Below are 23,376 nucleotides of genomic sequence, written 5' to 3' on the forward strand. Positions count from 1 at the left end.
TCAGAAATCGTACCACATTAAAGCAAACTTAAACCCTGTAGAAACATGCTAAAACACTTCGTTTTTCTGCCACAAAAGATATCCTATAGCACTTTGTGTGTCTACTATACTCAAGTTCCATATTTTTTTTTTTTTTTCAATATAGCCTTATTTTTGTATAATTCCGAAAATGTAGGGATTTGGCAAGACTAAGTTTATTTGAGCAAGTGTTATATATACATGATACATAAGCCGAGAGGCTATTGTTTTTATTCATTTTAAGTTTCTTTTTTTTCGTTAGAAAAACTGTGTATTTTAAGTATTTATTTTTGAGTATTTTTTTCTGAAATATACAGTAAACTTGAAAAAGAGCTATCTACGTAGCTAACTTTATCCCTGCAAGTAGCTGCAATATTTATGCAATCTCATATATGCAACTCTGTTTAAACTCGAAGGAATTTTATTTTTGGGGGAGACAGATCACCTTGAGTTTGGCTATGTAATATTTTAACAAATACATAAGAAAAAATACTATTTAGCAGCAAATGTAGTACAAGTCTTGTGGCTTACCGCTATTGCTATAAAATTTGATAATTTTGTTGGTTCTCCTTGAAAGTTGGTTCATAATGTCAATTTACCAAATTAAAACAAAAGAATTATGACTTAAATATAAAAAAAAGCGTACAGAACCTGTCAAGACGTCGGGAAAACGGCTTATAGAAGAAAAAGGTACACAAAAATTGATATTGGAGGGATAGACTTAGCTAATGTAAGATTTTATATCTATAATTGGTTTGTGAGCAGAAAAGGACACTTTGTTGCGGCGTAATTTCTTGTAGGTCAACGATGTTGCTGTAGCTTTTGCTTTTCGTTCAAATCTGCCCTCTCTTGGTAAATGGGACCTCTGATTCAATACAAATTTCGTGGTTTTCAAGGTCGGACAATTTGAACTTCCAGTTAAAGGTTTTCTACCGTGCAAAGTCGATTGACTGCCTTATAATTTGCAGTCTCTTGCTATTTGGCCCTGTTTAGGCCAAAAATGATGTTTTGGGGCACAAAACGAAAATAATAGCAGTTTATAGTGGCACTATTTATTTTCACTGAAATAAATTACTAGATATTGTAATCTCTATTCCAATGATACCTCTTTCTGCAATCTGTTGTTCAATACATTCCTTCCTTGTGAAATAAAAGAAAAAAGGGTCACGTCACTGCTACCAATGCAAAAATGTGAATTTCCTTGTTTTTCAGGATGGGAGACTGTAAAACTCCAATTAATGTTTTTTTTTTTTAATTGGCATTTGTCGTCTCTTGTATAACAAACGATTCGTGTATAATAACATGATTTCTCCAGTAACTTATTATAAATATTTGAAACTATTCTGCTTCGAGGGTACCTTTAATTCAAAATTTGTATTTAAGAGCAATGTTCTCTAGTGGTGCAACGAAACACGGCAAAAGTGAATCAAAGAAGTCAAAAAAGGCATCCCAAAATAAGCAAAGTAATAAACTGAAAAAGTACCAAGTTGAACAGAAAGCTGCCGTTGAAGAGGAACGCCGAAGACTAAGAGAAGAATTAATCCAGACATTTCTTCAAGTAGGTTTTTAAACTCTTTTATAATGCAGAAAAGTGTGATCGCAAGTCTTTATCTTTCAGCTTAAAGTTAATCAGCATACTTGCCGGGAAAATTCGGTAAACATGTGATAAAGATCCTTCTAAGTTATTTTAATCTGCTAGAGGGGAAAAAACGGAGTGGAGATGCATTACTTTTTACTAAGTCGTCGCTATTGCATAAAAGTGTCGACTTAGTAAAGAGTGATATATCCTTTTTCCAGGGGCTACTGAATACAACAGATGAGTAGTAAGGCCATATAAGATTGAGAACCTACACGCAAACCTACGCCTAAGGCATAGATATGTGTGTAGGTTTTCAAGTAATTGGGTTACCAGGGTCATTTAATACCGGTCCTATTAAGGACAAGTTTTTTCTGACGTAGATTTCTACTTCGTGATATACAAGTTGTTTTTTTTTATGTTAAATATGTGGTCATTCATCTGTAAGTTGATTAGTAGGTTTTTTTTTTAAAACTTTGCTATTCGTTTAAGGGGGTTAATTAATATAACGATTAATGATCTTTAAAAGGGTAATTAATTATTTAGTTTACGAGATTTGCGAATTTTTTGCGAAAAGGTCTTAGCGTAAGTGTATTGCGATGGTTAAGAATGTCTCACGGGTAATTAAAGAATGGGGTGCTTACATCAGATACTTAATAGATTTGACACTTACAAGTGACATTGCTAGAGTCAAATATATTTGGTGTTGGTGATATTATGACCCTCCAAGTCCCCTGGGGAAAGGGCTGCACAGTGTATCGGTATCGGACGTATTATTTTTGGGCGTATTGGTATCGCAGGTATCTATACAGATTTTTAGTAGCTCGTATAAAAGATATTACTCATATCTACGTTCTTCCTATAAATTCAACCATCAGCAACTTCAAAACGGCACTAAAAACAGCACTTTTGGTGCAATATCTCAAGTGGAAAAGCTGGGGCTAGTGGACTACCAGCACTTTTAGATTGACGTTTAATGGCTCATTCGAAAGCTAATGCTCGTATCTACGTGATTTTTATCATTTCTACAATCACTTACAACAATACTTTTTATGTCACTTCTTAAGTATATTAAATAAAAAAAACAAGTTTTTTTAAATTAAAGAATGGAACGACGGTAAAACTTAAACCGAACAGAAATTATTCCGTATATGAAAGGGGCTGACCCCTCCTCAACGCCTCGCTCTTTACGCTAAAGTTTTTTATTGTTTTAAAAAAAGAGTCGTGAGAAAGCCAAACTTTTGCTTAAAAAGCGTGGTGTTGCGGCGGGGGCAGCCCCTTTCATATACAGAATAGAGTTTTATGGATATTGGTAAAAGTGGTATTTTACTTTTAAAAAGTTCAATATTCGAAGCTAGCTTCAGCAGGAGCTTAGGATAGTAGTGGTGACAATTGGGATATAAGGAGCAATTGCCCCCTATTTTTGAAAAAATACCTTTGTTTGGCATTTATACTTTTAAAAAATACAAAGTTCTATATTCGAAGCTAGCTTCAGCAGGAGCTTAGGATAGTAGTGGTTAGAATTGAGATATTAGGATATATAGCAAAATATTTTTTAAAAAATAAAATATTTTTGAATTTATACTTTAATAAAATACAAAGTTCAATATTCGAAACTAGCTCCAGCAGGATCTTAGGATAGGAGTGGTGACAATTGAGATATAAGGAGCAATTGCACAATATTTTTTAAAAAATACCTTTTTTTTTCATTTATAATTTTAAAAAATTCAATATTTGAATCAGTACACAGCAGGAGCTTAGGATAGTAGTGGTGACAATTGATATATGCAGATCAATTGACCCCTATTTCTGAGATACTAAAATTATTTATCTTTTATACTTTTAAAAAAAAAAAAAAGATAAATATTCTAATATCTCTTCAGAAGGAGCTTAGGTTATTTGTGATGACAATTGAGATATTATGAGCAATTGCCAACTATTTTTGAAAAAAAAAATACCTATTTCTGGCATTTATACTTTTTAAAAATACAAAGTTCAATATTCGAACCTATCTTCAGCAGGAGCTTAGTATAGTAGTGAGGACAATTGAGATATAAGGAGCAATTGCCCCCTATTTTTGAAAAAAATACCTTTTTGTGGCATTTATACTTTTAAAAAATGCAAAGTTCAATATTCGAAGCTATCCTCAGCAGGAGCTTAGGATAGTAGTGGTGACAATTGAGATATAAGTAGCAAATGTCCCCTATTTTTGAAAAATACCGTTTTTTGGCATTTATTCTATTACAAAATTCAATATTCGAAGATAGCTCCAGCAGGAGCTTAGGATAGGCGAGGTGACACATTATATATAATGATTAATGTCCCCAAAATTTTTGAAATATACCTTATTGTGTCATTTATACTTTATTAAAATACAATGTTCAATATTCGCATCTAGCTTCATCAGTAGCTTAGGATTTTAGTGGTGACAATTTAGATATAAGGAGCAATTGCCCCCTATTTTTGAAAAAATACCTTTTTGTGGAATTTATACTTTTAAAAAATAAAATGGTAAATTTTAGAACCTAGTGCCATAAGGAGAATATGATTGTATTGTTGACAATTTAGATTTAAGGAGAAATTGACCCCTATTTTTGAAAAAAATACCTATTTGAGGGGGTTCGCCCCATTCGTCAATACCTCACTCTTTAGGCTAAAGTTTGTTTATTGCTTTCAAAAGAGCTATTTATTCTAATTAAGCGACCTTCTTGATTCAGGGGTCATTTTTAAAGAATTGGAACAAAATTTGAACTTAGCGTGAAAGGCGAGGCGTTGAGGAGGAGGGACCCCCTCTCATATATGCGATAATTTTGGATCATTTTAGGTTTCAGCTTTTTTGATTACCTTCATTTGAAATTTTTTTTTGAATATTTATAATGAAATCTAAAATCTACATATACAAAAGTCGTACTCACATTTAGATTGACAATTATAAAACAATAAAAAAAGTTGTAAGAAAATCGTAAATAGTTATTAAACAACAGAAACTATTCTTAAATATAGAAAAAATAATATACAAACATCCAAAATAGTTTTAGAAATACTTGTCACAAAGCACAAAAATTCTAACAACACCGAAAGTAGTTCTTACAGAATACAAAAAAGTTCAAACAAACTCCAAAAATAGTTCTTAAAAAACAAAAATCATTCTTACGAAATACAAAAATATTTTAGTCAAATCCAAAATAGTACTAACAGAATAAAAAATAGTTGTTGCAAAACTTGAAATACTTGTTACAAAACAAAAATATTTCTTAACACATCAAAAATAGTTCTTACCGAATATAAAAAGTTCAAACAAACTCAAAATTGTTATTATGAACCCTAAATGGTCACCCCCTAAAAAGATAAGTTAACCCTAAATGGTTATTGCTTAGTGAACTGTAATCTGTTTGAGTATGATAAAAGCTTGTGGAGTACTACATTACATTATATAAACAGACTGGGATTCTATGATAGAGTGATTACACAACTTAATAATACTGGTCAGGAACTGAGAGATGTCCAGGATGAAGTCAGTGGAATTTGCAGCTTTTTCGGAGGTGAAGCACTCTACGTAAAGTGCAATGTACCTGCAGATAAAGTTTTAATTCAAAAGTCTGACCCTAGGATTCCACTTTTCAATCTAGAAGAGTTTAAGTGTCCTAAATTTGAGGGGGGTTATCACCGTCCTGAAGACGAGGTTAGGTTCTTCGCACAGTGGATACCTAAGAACATACATGATCGTGAAAAATCCATGTTAAAAAACTATTCTATATCACGAGACCATCGTTTGTGGATGTTTAAGAGTGAACTCTAAGTAATATTTTTATTTAAAAGTTTGTTGATCTTTTTTTTTTATTTCTCAAAAAAAAAAAAAATCTTTTTTAAAACTTCCAAATTTTTTTAACTTTATTAATTTTTTTATTTTTGTATATAGCCTTCAATGTCAAAATATGCAAGCTGACCTAACAAGTGTGCTCTATCACTGGCCAGATACATAATTTGAGTTCCTCACTCGTCTTCTCTGACCTGTGATTCACACTACCCCATCTCGAGTATGTCTTATATCAGTATTTTTACTCAGTGTACCTATAAAAACGTAGGTCATATCTTTTAAAAAAAAAGTGAAGATGGAACATTTTAATAAAGTGTGTTTACATCACAAGGTTATTGGAGCATTGAATGCTGACAAAGAGAGGTATTTAAACTTTGAAACAAGTACAGGTGTTAGCACTATTGGAAATGTATGCATGCATTGTCATGACAGTAAGGAATTAAATTTCTTTGGAATACCGAAAAACTTCCACTCTTATGTTGGTGGTTATGTGAGATTGAGATCTCCAGAGATGATTGCACTCAAAGAGAATGCCAACATAAAAATAATCGTTGATGATATAGGACAACTCCTTGCTACTGTTTCAGCTAACACATTACCTACTGATACATCCAATCGTCACCTTTCGGGTATTAGCATTCAACGGAAGATCAATAAAAGAAAGGCATACTCTTCTACTAATATCGTAAACTATATCTTGTCTACGTGCCGAAACTTTTACCTGTGTAAAAATAATGTGATAATAGACAGTGAAACTGCCAGAAAAATAAAAAGGGGCATTGTCAGAAAATATCACGATGGAATATAAAGATGAATCGATGAAAAACAAAGCACCAGCAAACGCTACTGCCATTGGTCAAACAGTCATTGAACCAAATAATACCAGAGACAAAAAGCATATTGAGCCTGTTGATGAGACACCAGTAAAGATTGTGTATGAATCGAAATGTAATAACGATTATTCTACTGATTACGAACTAAGAGAAGACAATAGCTATAATATCAAGAGAGAACATGGTGAACTATTTTATGGAACTGATTCAAAATGTACAAAGTTAATCATTGATATTAATAGTGTATCGTAATATATTTTTTGTATTAATATTCTTCATAGCATTATTTCATTAAAAATATATTATGCATTACATTGTTATGTGTTCATTATTTTTAGAGTAAGCTAGCATATCAAACGTTTAGAATGTCTAATAAAACGTCGGAGATGTAAGAAAAGGAATTTGCATACATCTATTGTCAGACACATGGGAACAAATTCTTTCTTGAATTCGCCTCCTGGATAACTAAAAAAAAAGACATTTCATTCAAGAAATTATGACGAAACTCTAAGTAAGCAACAAACTCTTTCTTAAATAGTTCTAATTGAATACAAAAGTTAAAACATATTATAAAAATAATTTTTATTGAACATAAATAATTCTTACAAAATACAAGAAGTTCTAAAAAATCCAAAATAGTTCTTACAAAACAAAAATTATTCTTACAAAATAGAAAAAATATTTAAAACGAATCCAAAATAGTTCTAGAAGAATAAAAAATAGTTACTACAAAATATAAAATGCTTTTAAAAAATAGAAAAAATTCTAAAAACATCGAAAACATTTCTTGCAGAATAAAAAAATTTCAGAAAAATCCGGAAATAGTTCTTACAAAATATAAAAATACTTTAGACAAATCCAAAATAGTTCTAACAGAATAAAAAATAGTTCTTGCAAAATACAAAATACTTGTTACAAAACCAAAAGATTTCTAACAGTATTAAAAATAGTTCTTACAGAATATAAAAGTTCAAACAAAATCCAAAGCAGTTCTTACAAAACAGAAATAATTCTTAAAAAATACAAAAAGTTTTAAGAAATCCAAAATAGTTCTTACAAAACAAAAATTATTCGTAATAAATATAAAAAAATACTTTACACAAATCCACAATAGTTCTAACAGAATATAAAATACTTGATGCAAAATACCAAATACTTGCTTCAAGACACTAAATTTCTAACAACATCCCGAATAGTTATTATAGCATACAAAAAATTCAAACTTATTCCAAAAATAATTCTTACAAAGCAGAAACAATTCTTGCAAAATACAAAAAGTTGTAATAAAATCGAAAATAGTTCTTAAACAACAAAAACTATTCTTAAAAATAGAAAAAATCCTTTACACAAATCCACATTAGTTCTAACAGAGTTAAAAATAGCTTCTGAAAAATATGAAATACTTGTCACAGAGCACAAAAATTCTAAAAACACCGAAAGTAGTTCTTACAGAATACAAAAAGTTCAAATAAATTACAAAAATAGTTTTTAAAAAACAAAAATCATTCTTACTAAATAAAAAAATATTTTAGACAAATACAAAATAGTAATAACATAATAAAAAAGATTTGTTTAAAAACTTAAAATACTTGTTACAAAATAAAAATATTTCTGAGAACATAAAAAATAGTTCTTACAGAATACAGAAAGTTCAAACAAAATCAAAATTGTTCTTATGAAACAGAAATAATTCTTAAAAAATAAAAAAAGTTCTAAGAAATCCAAAATAGTTCTTACAAAACAAAAATTATTCGTAGTAAATACAAAAAAACTTTACACAAATCCACAATAGTTCTAACAGAATAAAAAAATACTTGGTGCAAAATACCAAATACTTGCTTGGATTTGAATACCAAATTCAAGACACTAAATTTCTAACAACATCCCAAATAGTTATTATAGCATACAAAAAATTCAAACATATTACAAAAATAATTATTACAAATCATAAACAATTATTTCAAAATAAAAAAATTTTTAAGAAAATAAAAAATATTTATTGAAAAAAAAAAAATATTATTAAAAATAGAAAAAATCCTATACACAAATCCAAAATAGTTCTAACAGAGTTAAGAATATATTCTGCAAAATATGAAATACATGTCACAAAGCATGGACCTTCTAACAACACCGAAAGTAGTTCTTACAGGATACAAAAAAGTTCAAACAAAATCCGAAAATAGTTCTTAAAAAACAAAAATTATTCTTACGAAATACAAAAATATTTTAGACATATCCAAAATAGTACTAACAGAATAAAAAATAGTTGTTTCAAAATTAGAAATACTTGTTACAAAACAAAAAGATTTCTAACAACATCAAAAATAGTTCTTACAGAATATAAAAAGTTCAAACAAAATCTAAATTGTTCTTACGAAACAGAAATAATTCTTAAAAAATATAAAAAGTTGTAAGAAATCCAAATTATTTATTACAAAACAATAAATTATTATTAAAAAATAAAAAATAGTTAACACAAATCCAAAATAGTTCTAACAGAATAAAAAATACTTGGTGCAAAGTACAAAATACTTGCTTCAAAACATTAAATTTCTAACAACATCCCAAATAGTTCCTATAGCATACAAAACTTCAAAACTATTTTTCCCCACCGCTTTCTACACACTGCAAAAAAGTGGGCAGTACGAAAACTCCACGCTTTAAACCAGTCTGTTTTTTTTAGCTAAATCTTTGGAAACAGCCCAGCCTCTATTTCTGACCGTTCAAGTTTTGATTTTTTTTCTATTTATCACAAACAATTTTCACTTAGCTACCTAAAACCATCTGACTTTTTTGTGGGGAGTAGTCATAAAACCCTTGGAAGTCTTTGCGGGGAGGAGTCATTGAACTCCTCTTGAATATACAGTACAGATATTTAATTCAAGAAACATGATTAAACACGTTTTGAAACTACATGCTATTTGCTTGCCTTTCCTTGGCAGCTTTCCAAACGAGCGGGGGTTCCCCACTGGTTCCTACACATTGCAAAAGGTGAGCAGTACGAAAACTCCACTTTTTCAACCAGACTGGTTTTTTAGGGACCAATCAAGAGAGACATACGAAGTCGACATATCTTTATTTAATTTTTTTAAGGTTAATTTAGACGAGGTTACGTGCGCGCACGTAACCTAGTCTAAATTAACCTTAAAAAAAATTAAAAAAAGCTATGTCGACTTTGCATGTCTCTCCTGATTTGCCCCCTAAAAAACCAGTTTGGTTGAAAATGTGGAGTTTTCGTACTGCTCACTTTTTACACTGTGTAGGAACCAGTGGGGAACCCTCGCTCGTTTGGAAAGATGCCAAGGAAAGGCAAGCAAATAGCATGTAGTTTCAAAACGTGTTTAATCACGTTTCTTGAATGAAATATCTGTACTGTATATTCAAGAGGAGTTCAATGACTCCTCCCCGCAAAGACTTCCAAGGGTTTTATGACTACTCCCCACAACAAAGTCAGATGGTCTTAGGTAGCTAAGTGAAAATTGTTTGTGATAAATAGAAAAAAAAATCAAAACTTAAACGGTCAGAAATAGAGGCTGGGCTGTTTCCAAATATTTAGCTAAAAAAAACCAGTCTGGTTTAAAGCGTGGAGTTTTCGTACTGCCCACTTTTTTGCAATGTGTAGAAAGCGGTGGGGAAAAATATTTTTGAATTTTTGTATGCTATAGGAACTATTTGGGATGTTGTTAGAAATTTAATGTTTTGAAGCAAGTATTTTGTACTTTGCACCAAGTATTTTTTATTCTGTTAGAACTATTTTGGATTTGTGTTAACTATTTTTTGTTTTTTAAGAATAATTTATTGTTTTGTAAGAAATAATTTGGATTTCTTAGAACTTTTTATATTTTTAAGAATTATTTCTGTTTAGTAAGAACAATTTAGATTTTGTTTGAACTTTTTATATTCTGTAAGAACTATTTTTTCTGTTTTTAGAAATCTTTTTGTTTTGTAACAAGTATTTCAAATTTTGCAACAACTTTTTTTTATTCTGTTAGTACTATTTTTGATTTGTCTAAAATATTTTTTTATTTCGTAAGAATAATTTTTGTTTTTTAAGAACTATTTTCGGATTTTGTTTGAACTTTTTGTATCCTGTAAGAACTACTTTCGGTGTTGTTAGAATTTCAGTGCTTTGTGACACGTATTTCATATTTTGCAGAAGATATTCTTAACTCTGTTAGAACTATTTTGGATTTGTGTAAAGGATTTTTTCTATTTTTAAGAATAGTTTTTGTTGTTTAAGAACTATTTTTGATTTTCTTACAACTTTTTGTATTTTGCAAGAATTGTTTCTGCTTTGTAAGAATTATTTTTGGAATATGTTTTAATTTTTTGTATGCTGTAATAAATATTTGGTATGTTTTTATACTTTTGCTGTATCGGACCTTGTATTTTATATTTTGTATCAAGGATTTTTTTACTCTGTTAGAAATATTACTGAGTTTCTAAAAGTGTTTGTTGATTTGCTGATACTAATATTTGTTCTTTAATAACTATTTTTTATTTCTTAGAACTTTTTATATTTTTTAAGAATTATTTCTTTTTCATAAGAACAATATTGATTTTTTTTGAACTTTCTGTATTATGTAATAACTATTTTTTATGTTCTCATAAATATTTTTATTTTATAACAAGTCTTTCAAGTTTTGAAAAAACTATTTTTTATTCTGTTAGTAATATTTTGGATTTGTCTAAAATATTTTTGTATTTCGTAAGAATGATTTTTGTTTTTTAAGAACAATTTTTGGAATTTATTTGAACTCTTTGTATTCTGTAAGAACTACTTTCGGTGTTGTTAGAATTTTCGTGCTTTGTGACAAGTATTTCATATTTTGCAGAAGCTATTTTTAATTCTGTTAAAACTATTTTGGATTTGTGTAAAGGATTTTTTCTATTTTTAAGAATAGTTTTGTTGTTTAAGAACTATTTTCGATTTTCTTACAAATTTTTGTATTTTTCAATAATTGTTTCTACTTTGTAAGAATTATTTTTGGAATAAGTTTGAATTTTTTGTGTGCTATAATAACTATTTGGGATGCTGTTAGAAATTTAGTGTCTTGAAGCAAGTATTTGGTATTTTGCATGAAGTATTATATATTATGTTAGAACTATTGTGGATTTGTGTAAAGTATTTTTTTCTATTTATTAAGAATAATTTTTGTTTTTTAATAACTATTTTGGATTTCTTAAAACTCTTTTTATTTTTTAAGAATTATTTCTGTTTTGTAAGAAATGCTTTGGATTTTGTTTGAACTTTTATATTCTGTAAGAACTATTTTTAATATTGTTAGAAATCTTTTGGTTTTGTAACAAGTATTTTGTATTTTGCAAAAACTATTTTTTATTCTGTTAGAACTATTTTGGATTTGTCTAAAGTATTTTTATATTTTGTAAGAACTATTTCCGGATTTTTCTGAACTTTTCGTATTCTGTAAGAACTGTTTTCGATGTTTTTAGAATTTTTGCTATTTTTGAAAAGCATTTTATATTTTGTATTAACTATTTTTTATTCTGCTAGAACTATTTTGGATTCGTTTAAAATATTTTTTCTATTTTGTAATAATAATTTTTTTTTTGTAAGAACTATTTTGTATTTTTTATAAATTATTGTATTTTGTAAGAATTATTTATGTTCAGTAAAAATTATTTTTAGAATATGTTTGAACTTTTGTATTCAATTAGAACTATTTAAGAAAGAGTTTGTTGCTTACTTAGAGTTTCGTCATAATTTCTTGAATGAAATGTCTTTTTTTATTTATCCAGGAGGCGAATTCAAGAAACAATTTGTTCCCATGTGTCTGACAATAGATGTATGCAAATTCCTTTTCTTAAATCTCAGACGTTTTATTAGACATTCTAAACGTTTGATATGCTAGCTTACTCTAAAAATAATTAAAACATAACAATATAATGAATAATATATTTTTAATGAAATAATGATATGTATAATATTAATACAAAAAATATATTATGATAAACTATTAATATAAATTATTAACTTTGGACATTTTGAATCTGGTCCATAAAATAGTTCACCATGTTCTCTCTTGATATTATAGCTATTGTCTTCTCTTAGTTCGTAATCAGTAGAATAATCATTATTCCATTTTGAGTCATACACAATTTTTACTGGTGTCTCATCAACAGGCTCAATATGCTTTTCGTCTTTGGTATTATTTGGATCAATGACTGTTTGATCAATGGCAGTAGCGTTTGCTGGTGCTTTGTTTTTCATAGATTCATCTTTATATTCCATCGTGATATTTTCTGACAATGCCCTTTTTATTTTTCTGGCAATTTCACTGTCTATTATCACATTATTTTTACACAGGTAACAGTTTCGGCATGTAGACAAGATATGGTTTACGATATTGGTAGAAGAGTAGGCCTTTCTTTTATTGATCTTCCGTTGAATGCTAATACCCGAAAGGTCACGATTGGATGTTTCAGTAGGTAATGTGTTACCTGCAACAGTAGCAAGGAGTAGTTCTCTATCATCAACGATTTCTTTATGTTGGCATTCTCTTTGAGTGCAATCATCTCTGGAGATCTCAATCTCGCATAACCACCAACATAAGAGTTGAATTTTTTCGGTATTCCAAAGAAATTTAATTCCTCACTGTCATGCCAATGAATATATACATTTCCAATAGTGCTACCACCTGTACTTGTTTAAAAGTTTAAATACTTCTCTTTGTCAGCATTCAATGCTACAATAACCTTGTTATTTAAACAAACTTTATTAAAAAGTTCCATCTTCAATTTTTTTTTTAAAGATATGACTAATGTGTTTATCACTCAACTGCATAAAAATACTGATTTAATACTTGCAATAGATTTGGTAGTGTCAATAACCGGTCATATAATACCGGTGAAGAAGTCACATCGTGTCTCTGACAAAACCCAGAGCGCAATTTTTAGAAATTTAAGAATATTTTGAAATTTTAATTGATGAAAAAAAATAAAAAATGTAATAAATATTAAAAATTTCGAAGTTTTAAAAAAGATTTTTTTTTTTTAGAAAGAAAAAAAAAACAACAACAAATGTTTAAATAATATGTTTTCATATATTTAACGATTAAACAAACACAATCGATGGTCCCATGATATAGAATAGTTTGTAACCTGTCTTATGGATTTATCACGATCATTTATGTTCTTAGGTATCCACTGTGCGAAAAACCTAACCTCGTCTTCAGGACGGTGATAACCCCCTCAAATTTAGGACACTTAAACTCTTCTAGATTGAAAAGTGGAATCCTATGGTCACACTTTTGAATTAAAACTTTATCTGCAGGTACATTGCCCTTTACGTAGAGTGCTTCACCTCCGAAAAAGCTGCAAATTCCACTGACTTCCTCCTGGACATCACTCAGTTCCTGTCCAGTATTATTAAGTTGTGTAATCACTCTATCATAGAATCCCAGTTTGTTTATATAATGTAATGTAGTACTCTACAAGCTTTTATCATACTCAAACAAATTACATTTCACAAAGCCATAACCATTTAGGTTTAACTTATCGTTTTATGGGGTGACCATTTTGGGTTCACAAGAACAATTTTGAGTTTGTTTGAACTTTCTATATTCGTTAAGAACTATTTTTGATGTTTTAAGAAATGTTTTTGTTTTGTAACAAGTATTTCAAGTTTTTAAACAACTATTTTTTATTCTGTTAGTACTATTTTGGATTTGACTAAATTATTTTTGTATTTATTAAGAATGATTTTTGTTTTTTAAGAACTATTTTTGGAATTTGTTTGAACTTTTTTGTATTCTGTAAGAACTACTTTCGGTGTTGTTAGAATTTTCGTGCTTTGTGACAAGTATTTCTAAAACTATTTTGGATTTTTGTAAAGGATTTTTTCTATTTTTAAGAATAGTTTTTGTTGTTTAAGAACTATTTTCGATTTTCTTACAACTTTTTGTATTTTGCAAGAATAGTCCCTCTAAAGTTGATTCTGATGTTTGTAGCGCTCTATGTTTTAGTGCATTAGAAATATTCAAAAAAAATTTTCAACTGAAAGTAAGGAGAAACACTAAAACTTAAAATGAACCAAAACTATCACATATATAAGAGGGGGTCCCTCCTCCTCAACCCCTCGCCTGTCACGCTAAGTTCAAATTTTGTTCGAAGTCTTTAAAATTGACCCCTGAATCAAGAAGTCCACTTAATTAGAATAAATAGCTCTTTTGAAAGCAATAAACAAACTTTAGCCTAAAGAGTGAGGTATTGACGAATGGGGCGAACCCCCTAATATAGTTATTTTTTTCAAAAATAGGGGGCAATTTCTCCTTATATCTCAATTGTCACCACTACTATACTAAGCTCCTGCTGAAGATAGGTTCGAATATTGAACTTTGTATTTTTTAAAATTATAAATGCCAAAAAACGTTATTTTTTAAAAAATAGGGGGAAATTGCTCCTTATATCTAACTTGTCCCCACTACTATCCTAAGCTCCTGCTGAAGATAGCTTCGAATATTGAACTTTGTATTTTTTTAAAGTATAAATGCCACAAAAAGGTATTTTTCAAAAAAAGGGGGGCAATTGCTCCTTATATCTCAATTGTCACCACTACTATCCTAAGCTCCTGCTGGAGCTAGCTTCGAATATTGAATTTTTTAAAAGTATAAATGCCAAAAAAAGGTATTTTTTCAAAAATAGGGGGCAATTGCTCCTTATATCTCATTTGTCACCACTACTATCCTAAGCTCCTGCTTTATATAGGTTCAAATATTGATCTTTTTATTTTTAAAAAGTATAAATGCCCCAAAAAAATATTTTCTTTCAAAAATAGGGGGGCAATTGCTCCTTATATCTCATTTGTCACCACTACTATCCTAAGCTCCTGCTGAAGATAGGTTCGAATATTGAAGTTTGTATTTTTTAAAAGTATAAATGCCACAAAAAGGTATTTTTCAAAAATAGGGGGGCAATTGCTCCTTATATCTCAATTGTCACCACTACTATCCTAAGCTCCTGCTGAAGATAGCTTCGAATATTGAACTTTGTATTTTTTAAAAGTATAAATGACCCAAAAAGGTATTTTTTCAAAAATAGGGGGCAATTGCTCCTTATATCTCAATTGTCCCCACTACTATCCTAAGCTCCTGCTGAAGATAGGTTCGAATATTGAACTTAGTATTTTAAAAAAACTATAAAAGCAACACAAAGGTATTTTTTTTCAAAAATAGGGGGTAATTCCTCATTATATCTCAGTTGTCACCGCTACTATCCTAAGTTCCTGCTGAAGCTAGCTTCGAATATTGAACTTTGTATTTTTATATAGTATAAATGTCACACAAAGGTATTTTTTCAAAAATAGGGGGCAATTGCTCCTTATATCTCAATTGTCCCCACTACTATCCTAAGCTCCTGTTGGAGCTAGCTTCGAATATTGAACTTTTTAATTTTTTAAATTTAAAATTGCAACACAATGGTATTTTCTAAAAAATATGGTGCAATTGATCCTAATATCTCATTTGTCCCCACTACTATCCTAAGCTCCTGCTGTAGCTAGATTCGAATATTGAATTTTTTAAAAGTATAAATGAAACTCAAAGATATTTTTTCAAAAATAGGGGGCAATTGCTTCTTATATCTCAATTGTCACCACTACTATCCTAAGCTCCTGCTGAAGCTAGCTTCGAATATTGAACTTTTTATTTTTAAAAGTATAAATGCCACAAAAAGGTATTTTTTTTTCAAAAATAGTGGGCAATTGCTCCTCATATCTCATTTGTCACCACTACTATCCTAAGCTTCTGCTGAATATTGCTTCGAATATTGAACTTTGTATGTTTCAATAGTATAAATGACACAAAAAGGTATTTTTTCAAAAATAGGGGGCAATTGCTCCTTATATCTCAATTGTCTCCACTAATATCCTAAGCTCCTGCTGGAGATAGCTTCGAATATTGAATTTTAAAAAGTATAAATGCCACAAAAAGGTATTTTTTAAAAAATAGGGGGAAATTGCTCCTTATATCTCATTTGTCACCACTACTATCCTAAGCTCCTTCTGAAGCTAGCTTCGAATATTGAACTTTGTATTTTTTTAAAAGTATAAATGACACAAAAATTTATTTTTTTTCAAAAATAGTGGGCAAGATCACCTTATATCTCATTTGTCCCCACTACTATCCTAAGCTCCTGCTGAAGCTAGGTTCGAACATTGAACTTTGTATTTTTTAACACTATAAATGCCACAAAAATGTATTTTTTCAAAAATAGGGGGCAATTGATCCTTATATCTCAATTGTCCCCACTACTATCCTAACCTCAATTTTGAGCTAGCTTCGTATATTGAACTTTTTATTTTTTTTAAATTAAAAATGACAAAAAAAGGTATTTTTTCAAAAATAGGGGGCAATTGATCCTTATATCTCATTTGTCACCACTACTATCCTAAGCTCCTGCTGGAGCTAGCTTCGAATATTGAATTTTTTAAAAGTATAAATGCCACAAAAAGGTATTTTTAAATAAATTGGGGCAATTGATCCTTATATCTCATTTGTCACCACTACTATCCTAAGCTCCTGTTGAAGCTAGTTTCGAATATTTAACTTTGTATTTTTTTATATTATAAATTCAAAAAAAAGGTTTTTTTTCAATAATATGGGGAAATTGCTACTTATATCTCACTTGTCACGACTTCTATCCTAAGCTCCTGCTGAATCTAGCTTCTAATATTGAACTTTGTATTTTTTAAAAGTATAAAATACAAAAAAATGATTTTTTTCAAAATTATGGTTCAATTTCTCCTTTTATCTCAATTGTCACCACTACTATCATAAGCTCCTGCTGTAGCTAGGTTAGAATATTTAACTTATTATTTTTAAAAATTATAAATTACAAAAAAATGTATTTTTTAAAAAAAATGTTGAAATTTCTCCTTATATATAAATTGTCAACACTACAATCCTAAGCTCCTGTTGAATATAGGTTCGAATATTGATATTTGTATTTTTAAAAAGTATAAATTCCACAAAAAGGTATTTTTTAAAAAAAATTGGGACATTGCTCCGTCTATCTCAATTTTCACCACTACTATCATAATCTCCTGCTGGAGCTAGCTTCGAATATTGAACTTTGTATTTTTTAAAAGTATAAATGACACAAAATGTTATTTTTTCAAAAATATTGGTCAATTGCTCCTAATATCTCAATTGTCCCCACTACTATCCTGAGCTTCTGCTGAAAATAGGTTATTATATTGAACTTTGTATTTTTTAAAAGTATAAAATCCACAAAAAGGTATTTTTTTTCAAAAATAGGGGGCACTTGCTCCTTATATCTCAATTGTCACCAATACTATCCTAAGCAACTGCTGCAGATAGCTTCGAATATTGAAGTTTGTATTTTTTAAAAGTATAAATGCCACAAAAAGGTATTTTTTCAAATATAGGGGGCTATTTCTCCTTATATGTCATTTGTCACCACTACTATCCTAAGCTCCTGATGAAGCTAGCTTCGAATATTGAACTTTGTAATTTTTTAAAAGTACAAATGCCACAAAATGTTATTTGTTTCAAAAAGAGTGGGCAATTGCTCCTTATATCTCAATTTCCACCACTACTATCCGAAGCTTCTGCTGGAGCTAGCTTCGAATATTTAATTTTTTAATAGTATAAATCAAAAAAAATTTTATTTTTTAAAAAATATTTGTAAATTGCTCATTATATCTCAATTTTCACCTCTACTATCCTAAGCTCCTGTTGGAGCTAGTTTCGAATATGGAACTTTTTATTTATTTAAATTATAAAATCCACAACAATGTTTTTTTTATAAAATTTGGTGCTATTTCTACTTATTTCTCAATTGTCACCACTAATATCCTAATCTCCTGATGAATATAGATTCGAATATTGAACTTTAAATTTTTTAAAAGTATAAATGACACAAAAATGTATTTTTTCAAAAATAGGGGGCAATTGCTCCTTATATCCCAATTGTCACCACTACTAACCTAAGCTCCTGCTAAAGCTAGCTTCGAATATTGAACTTTTAAAAGTAAAATACCACTTTTACCAATATCAATAAAACTCTCGTCTGTATATGAAGGGGGCGGCCCCCTGCTCCAACCCTCGCTTTTTAAGACAAAGTTTTAATTTCACGCGACTCTTTTTTTTTTAAACAATAAAAAACTTTAGCTTAAAGAGCGAGACGTGGAGGAGGGGACAGCCCCTTTCATATACGGACTAATTTCTGTTCGGTTTAAGTTTTACCGTCGTTACTTGCTTTAATTTAAAAAAACGTGTTTTTTTTATTTAATATAATTAATAATTGACATCAAAAGTATTGTTTTAAGTGATGGTAGAAATGATAAACATCACGTAGATACGAGCATTAGCTTTCGAATGAGCCATTAAACGTCAATCTAAAAGTGCTGGTAGTCCACTAGCCCCAGCTTTTCCACTTGAGACATTGCACCAAAAGTGCCATTTTTAGTGCCGTTTTGAAGTTGCTGATGGTTGAATTTATATGAAGAACGTAGATTTGAGTAATATCTTTTATACGAGCTACTAAAAATCTGTATAGATACCTGCGATACCAATACGCCCAAAAATAATACGTCCGATACCGATACACTGTGCAGCCCTTTCCCCAGGGGACTTGGAGGGTCATAATATCACCAACACCAAATATATTTGACTCTAGCAATGTCACTTGTAAGTGTCAAATCTATTAAGTATCTGATGTAAGCACCCCATTCTTTAATTACCCGTGAGACATTCTTAACCATCGCAATACACTTACGCTAATACCTTTTCGCAAAAAATTCGCAAATCTCGTAAACTAAAGAAGTAATTACCCTTTTCTAGAACATTACTCGTTCTATTAATGAAACCCGTGAAACGAATAGCCAATTTTTTTAAAAAAAACCTACTAATCAAGTTACAGATGAATGACCACGGATTTAACCTAAAAAAAAAAACTTGTATATCATGAACTAGAAATCTACGTCAGAAAAACTTGTCCTTAATAGGACCGGTATTAATTGACCCTGGTAACCCAATTACTTGAAAACCTACACACATATCTATGCCTTAGGCGTAGGTTTGCGTGTAGGTTCTCAATCTTATATGGCCTTACTACTCAGATGGTCATAGAAAGTTGGGCAAAGAATCGTTCGATCAAAAATTCTGTGATGTAGCTCCATTTTTAAAGGAAAACCAATAAAGAGGCAACCTGTCCACTACGCCAATAGCCTTAGCGCCTTCGAATTTTTACTTAGAATCGGACCAATATGTTGGGAAAGCCATTTCAATCAAAATTGTCGATACATGCAAAACTTATACTTATCCCGGGGTGATATAATGATTCAGCTCTAGCGATAAGGGCTCCGAATTAGGTAAATGGCCAATATATGACAGTATACAATTTAGATAGTACTTTAATGAAAACTACTTAATATTGCACCTTGTAAATTTAGAGTTTCACAAATACTGTCCCATGTGATTGAATAAAGAGCCAAATTGAGAGCCTTGATCCAATGCCCTCTCTAACTCTCGCCTGATTTCGTAAGTATAAGCATTTTGAACCTTTTATTTATATTCAGAGACCGCTTGGTCAATGATCGATGGGTTTGTCCAACCCCTTTTGATAAGCAGTATGTATGACTTGTTTCCAACCTCATTTGGTGAACGTCGATCAACAGTGATGATACATCGTCTCCAATCCGCTCCTTGCATACAATCCGTATCCGACCCACTTTGGTAAAAACTGTGTACATTCGTATCCGACAAACAGTACGATTAGTTCGTGTCCAGTATCTTTTCGGTCAACTATACTCACTCTTTGTCTCCAACCCCTTTGGTCAGAAGTGCATAAGCATCTTCTAGCATTCCCTTTGGTAACAGTTAAATAATCTCCATCACTGATTCCTTTGTCCACTCCCCCCTCCTGAGGCCTGTGATTTAAAGCGCAGAGAAGACCACCATATAACATGAAATAAACATTCAGGGACATCAACTCCACAGAGGAAGAAAAACTAACTATTTTGTTTGATTCTTAACTAAATTAACAGTCCTTTTAATAGTCCTAAATGAGTGGTATCCCTATGTTGGAGAAGGTAGGGAATCCCAAACCTGTTGAAAAGCAATAAGGGAATTGAAAGCTGACCGTACAGCAGTGATGCCAGGTGCCTGACATTAGATAGCGCACCAAGGGAAGCGAAAATACGCCATCGGCGCATTTTCTCTCTATATTTTTTGGGTGGAGTTCGAAATTCAGGGTAAATTAGATCTTGCAGAATTGAGTGAAAAAAAAAAAAAAAACAAAGAAAAAAAAACAGAAATTCAGAGATAACGTTACCAAATAGGCGCAAATTGCGTGAATTTTGCTTTTCAGAATACTACTACTACTACTACTAACAACTCACCGCAGCACCAAGCCGCCTGAGGCCAACAGAGATACGCAAACTCCTCCTCCACCCTAGTATATTCAAATCCTCCCTATTTACACCCACCCACGACATTCCTTTTTCCTTTCAACCTTTCTTTATGACGTCCTCCCACCCCAGACAGGGACGACCTGCTTTCCTTTTAACCCTAGACGGTTGGCCAAAAAGAAAAATCTTTGGAAATCTGTTATCCACACCACATGCCCTAGCCACCTCAACCTTTCTTTCGTTATAGCCCTAGAGAGCAGTATTGAACCACATTTTTCATACAGCCTATTTGAAATACAGTCAGTTAGCTGGGTACCTAGAACAATCCTTAAGCAATTACTCTGGAATACATCAAGCAAGTCTTCATCTACTTTTCAGAGTGCCCAAGCTTCAGAGCCATATTTGACCACTGTCATCACTGTAGCTTCTAACATTCTAATCTTGGTTTGCAGACTTATCTTCCTACTCTTCCAAACTTCTTTTAACTGTTAAAAAACACCATGAGCCTTGGCTATTCTACTTTTAACATCTTCACTGCTCCCACCATCTTTACTAATAATACTACCAAGATAAGTGAAGCTGCCCACCTGATCAATCTTTTCATTACCCAACGTCACCTTTTCATCTTCTCTTATTCCTAGCCTTAGTTACTTAGACTTCCTAACATTAATCTTCAAACCAATTCTAGCACCCTGAACTCGCAAAACCTCTAAAACTTCATTCATTTTGCTCACACTTTCATCTAGGATGCTTAAATCATCAGCATAATTTCAGAATACTAGAACATAAAATTGATAGGATTCAGTCTTAATTGAAAGATTTCGGCAAAATATTCCCAAATATGAAACAGTGAAGCATTTTTCGTCTGAGTACATGCGCTTTTGTGTTCGACATTTTCTGTTCTCAGTCTCTGGCTTGACAAGAAAGATCTTTTCCTCAGTTCTCTGGTATTTCAGAGAATTCAATAAAAGTGGAAATTAAAGAAGATCTAACAAAAAAAAAATACTTTGCAATATCTAAGGCGTTATTTTACATTACTTTCTGGCTGATATGCTGACTTATTCCCCGTCAACAATACAAGTTGTGATTAAAGAACTAAAAACAGACATAGGTACTCTGTATACTGGTCTTGCAATATAGATAAGTTGTACAAAAACTTGGAAGTTAAAGGCGCATTTGACAAATATAACTAATAGAAAGAATTTGCTAACGTAGAACTAAAGGGAAGCGTGATCCTTGAAGGTCACATCTCTCCAAAATCTCATTTAGGTAAGTGGCATCAAAATTTACCTCTTTATACACTATTTTTATGACATTGAAATTCCAAGCTTCAAAAACATGTAAATTCTCAAACTTAGTTATGGGAATAAAATATTTCGTTGCTAACAAAATATAAATTACAACGACTAGAACAACCAAGTCAAAGATAAGAAATTAGACCGGCCGTTATTAATGCATCTATCAATAAAATTGCAGGCCAAAGACAATGTTCTGTGATTTATATCATTAAACAGAAGCCAAAGACATAAATATGCGACAAAATTGTACTTGGCAAGGTCCTTCAACATTTCCGATTGTTGTTTTATTTATGTTTTCCTGTTAATGAACTTCGAATTAGTTTTCTACATTTTTAATCATATATTGTATTTATCTTCGACTAGTATTTAAGATCATTTACAAAGTTAAACAAAGTTAAACAGCAAACCCTCCTTCTATATCGCCCAAAATTTCCTCGAGAGTGTCATCTTCATTGTCATTGTCATTGGATGATTTTTTCATGTCATACATGTCAATGATAAATCTATTCAGCATAACGGGTGTAGAATCAAAGTCCCTGCAGCACTTTCCCTGACAATTTAGCCAAAGTCAGATGGTCACAGTGGAGTTAAGCATTTTAAGCTGCATCCTGTTTCGAATTTTGAACTTTACAAGAGTCATAACAGAAAACACTCTCTCGACGAAGGGGTTGCTGATGGGTAAGCCTAAGACAGAAAGAGCTACTAGAGCTATGTCACACAAAGGTCAGCTTTTCCCACTCTTTTCTGTATTTTTTTTTTATCGAAATATGACCACTTTCCCATATCTGGTTTTTAACGCTAAGGATAATGCACGCTTTGCTAATTTAAAATTTAAGGTCGTTATGGAGCCTCGAATGCGATATGAGAATCCCTACGGGGCTCTCAAAATTCGATCTGTCTTTATAGACAGATTCCTGAATCTGTCAGAAGTTGTCAGTAAACACAAGACTTTAAGATTTTGAGTTTTGTCGTTGTTATTGTGAAGGCAAAATGCGCCCACTTTGCGCTGATTTTTTTTGACATGCGTGAAATCGGCGTAATGCGCCAATTTGAAAAATTCAATGCGCAATCAACTCAAAAAAGCGCCCAAATGCGCACCACCTGGCAACACAGCCGTACAGTAGGGGTAGAAGGAATGCATATATTGTATGCAGGGTTGCCAACTTGCACACTTTTCGTGTGAAATGCACTCTTTTTTTTCATTGCACTCTTTCACACCACGGACCGGACTTGCACTCTTTTTTGCACGTTGTGTGCTATTTGCACTCTTTTTTGCACAATTTTATGAAATGATGATGGATAAAAATTATTAACCGAAATAAGAAAACAATAAGCAATTTAAATGCAAAAGATTGAACACCTAGCAGGTATGATCTCTGCTATATATGCCTGGCCCGTCCCCCTGGCGTCTTTCTCGTTTTTTGGCTATTTACCAAGAAGTA

At 31.0% G+C, this 23,376-nt stretch overlaps 1 protein-coding gene across 1 annotated transcript in view; it reads left to right on the top strand.

Annotated features, from left to right (window-relative positions):
* Nucleotides 1-1,405: 1,405 nt before the first annotated feature.
* LOC148942090 (dynein regulatory complex subunit 2-like) overlaps nucleotides 1,406-23,376 on the top strand; it is a 199,076-nt gene continuing 177,105 nt past the window's right edge. Inside the window, exon 1 of the mRNA XM_089103498.1 lies at nucleotides 1,406-1,576. Within this exon, the coding sequence (XP_088959624.1) occupies nucleotides 1,406-1,576 (171 nt within the window). The remainder of the gene's footprint in view (nucleotides 1,577-23,376) is intronic.

The sequence above is a fragment of the Artemia sp. Qi Xiang Cuo genome, chromosome 17 (genome assembly GCF_049724085.1).
Source record: "Artemia sp. Qi Xiang Cuo chromosome 17, ASM4972408v1, whole genome shotgun sequence".
NCBI classification, from domain to species: Eukaryota; Metazoa; Arthropoda; class Branchiopoda; order Anostraca; family Artemiidae; genus Artemia; species Artemia sp. Qi Xiang Cuo.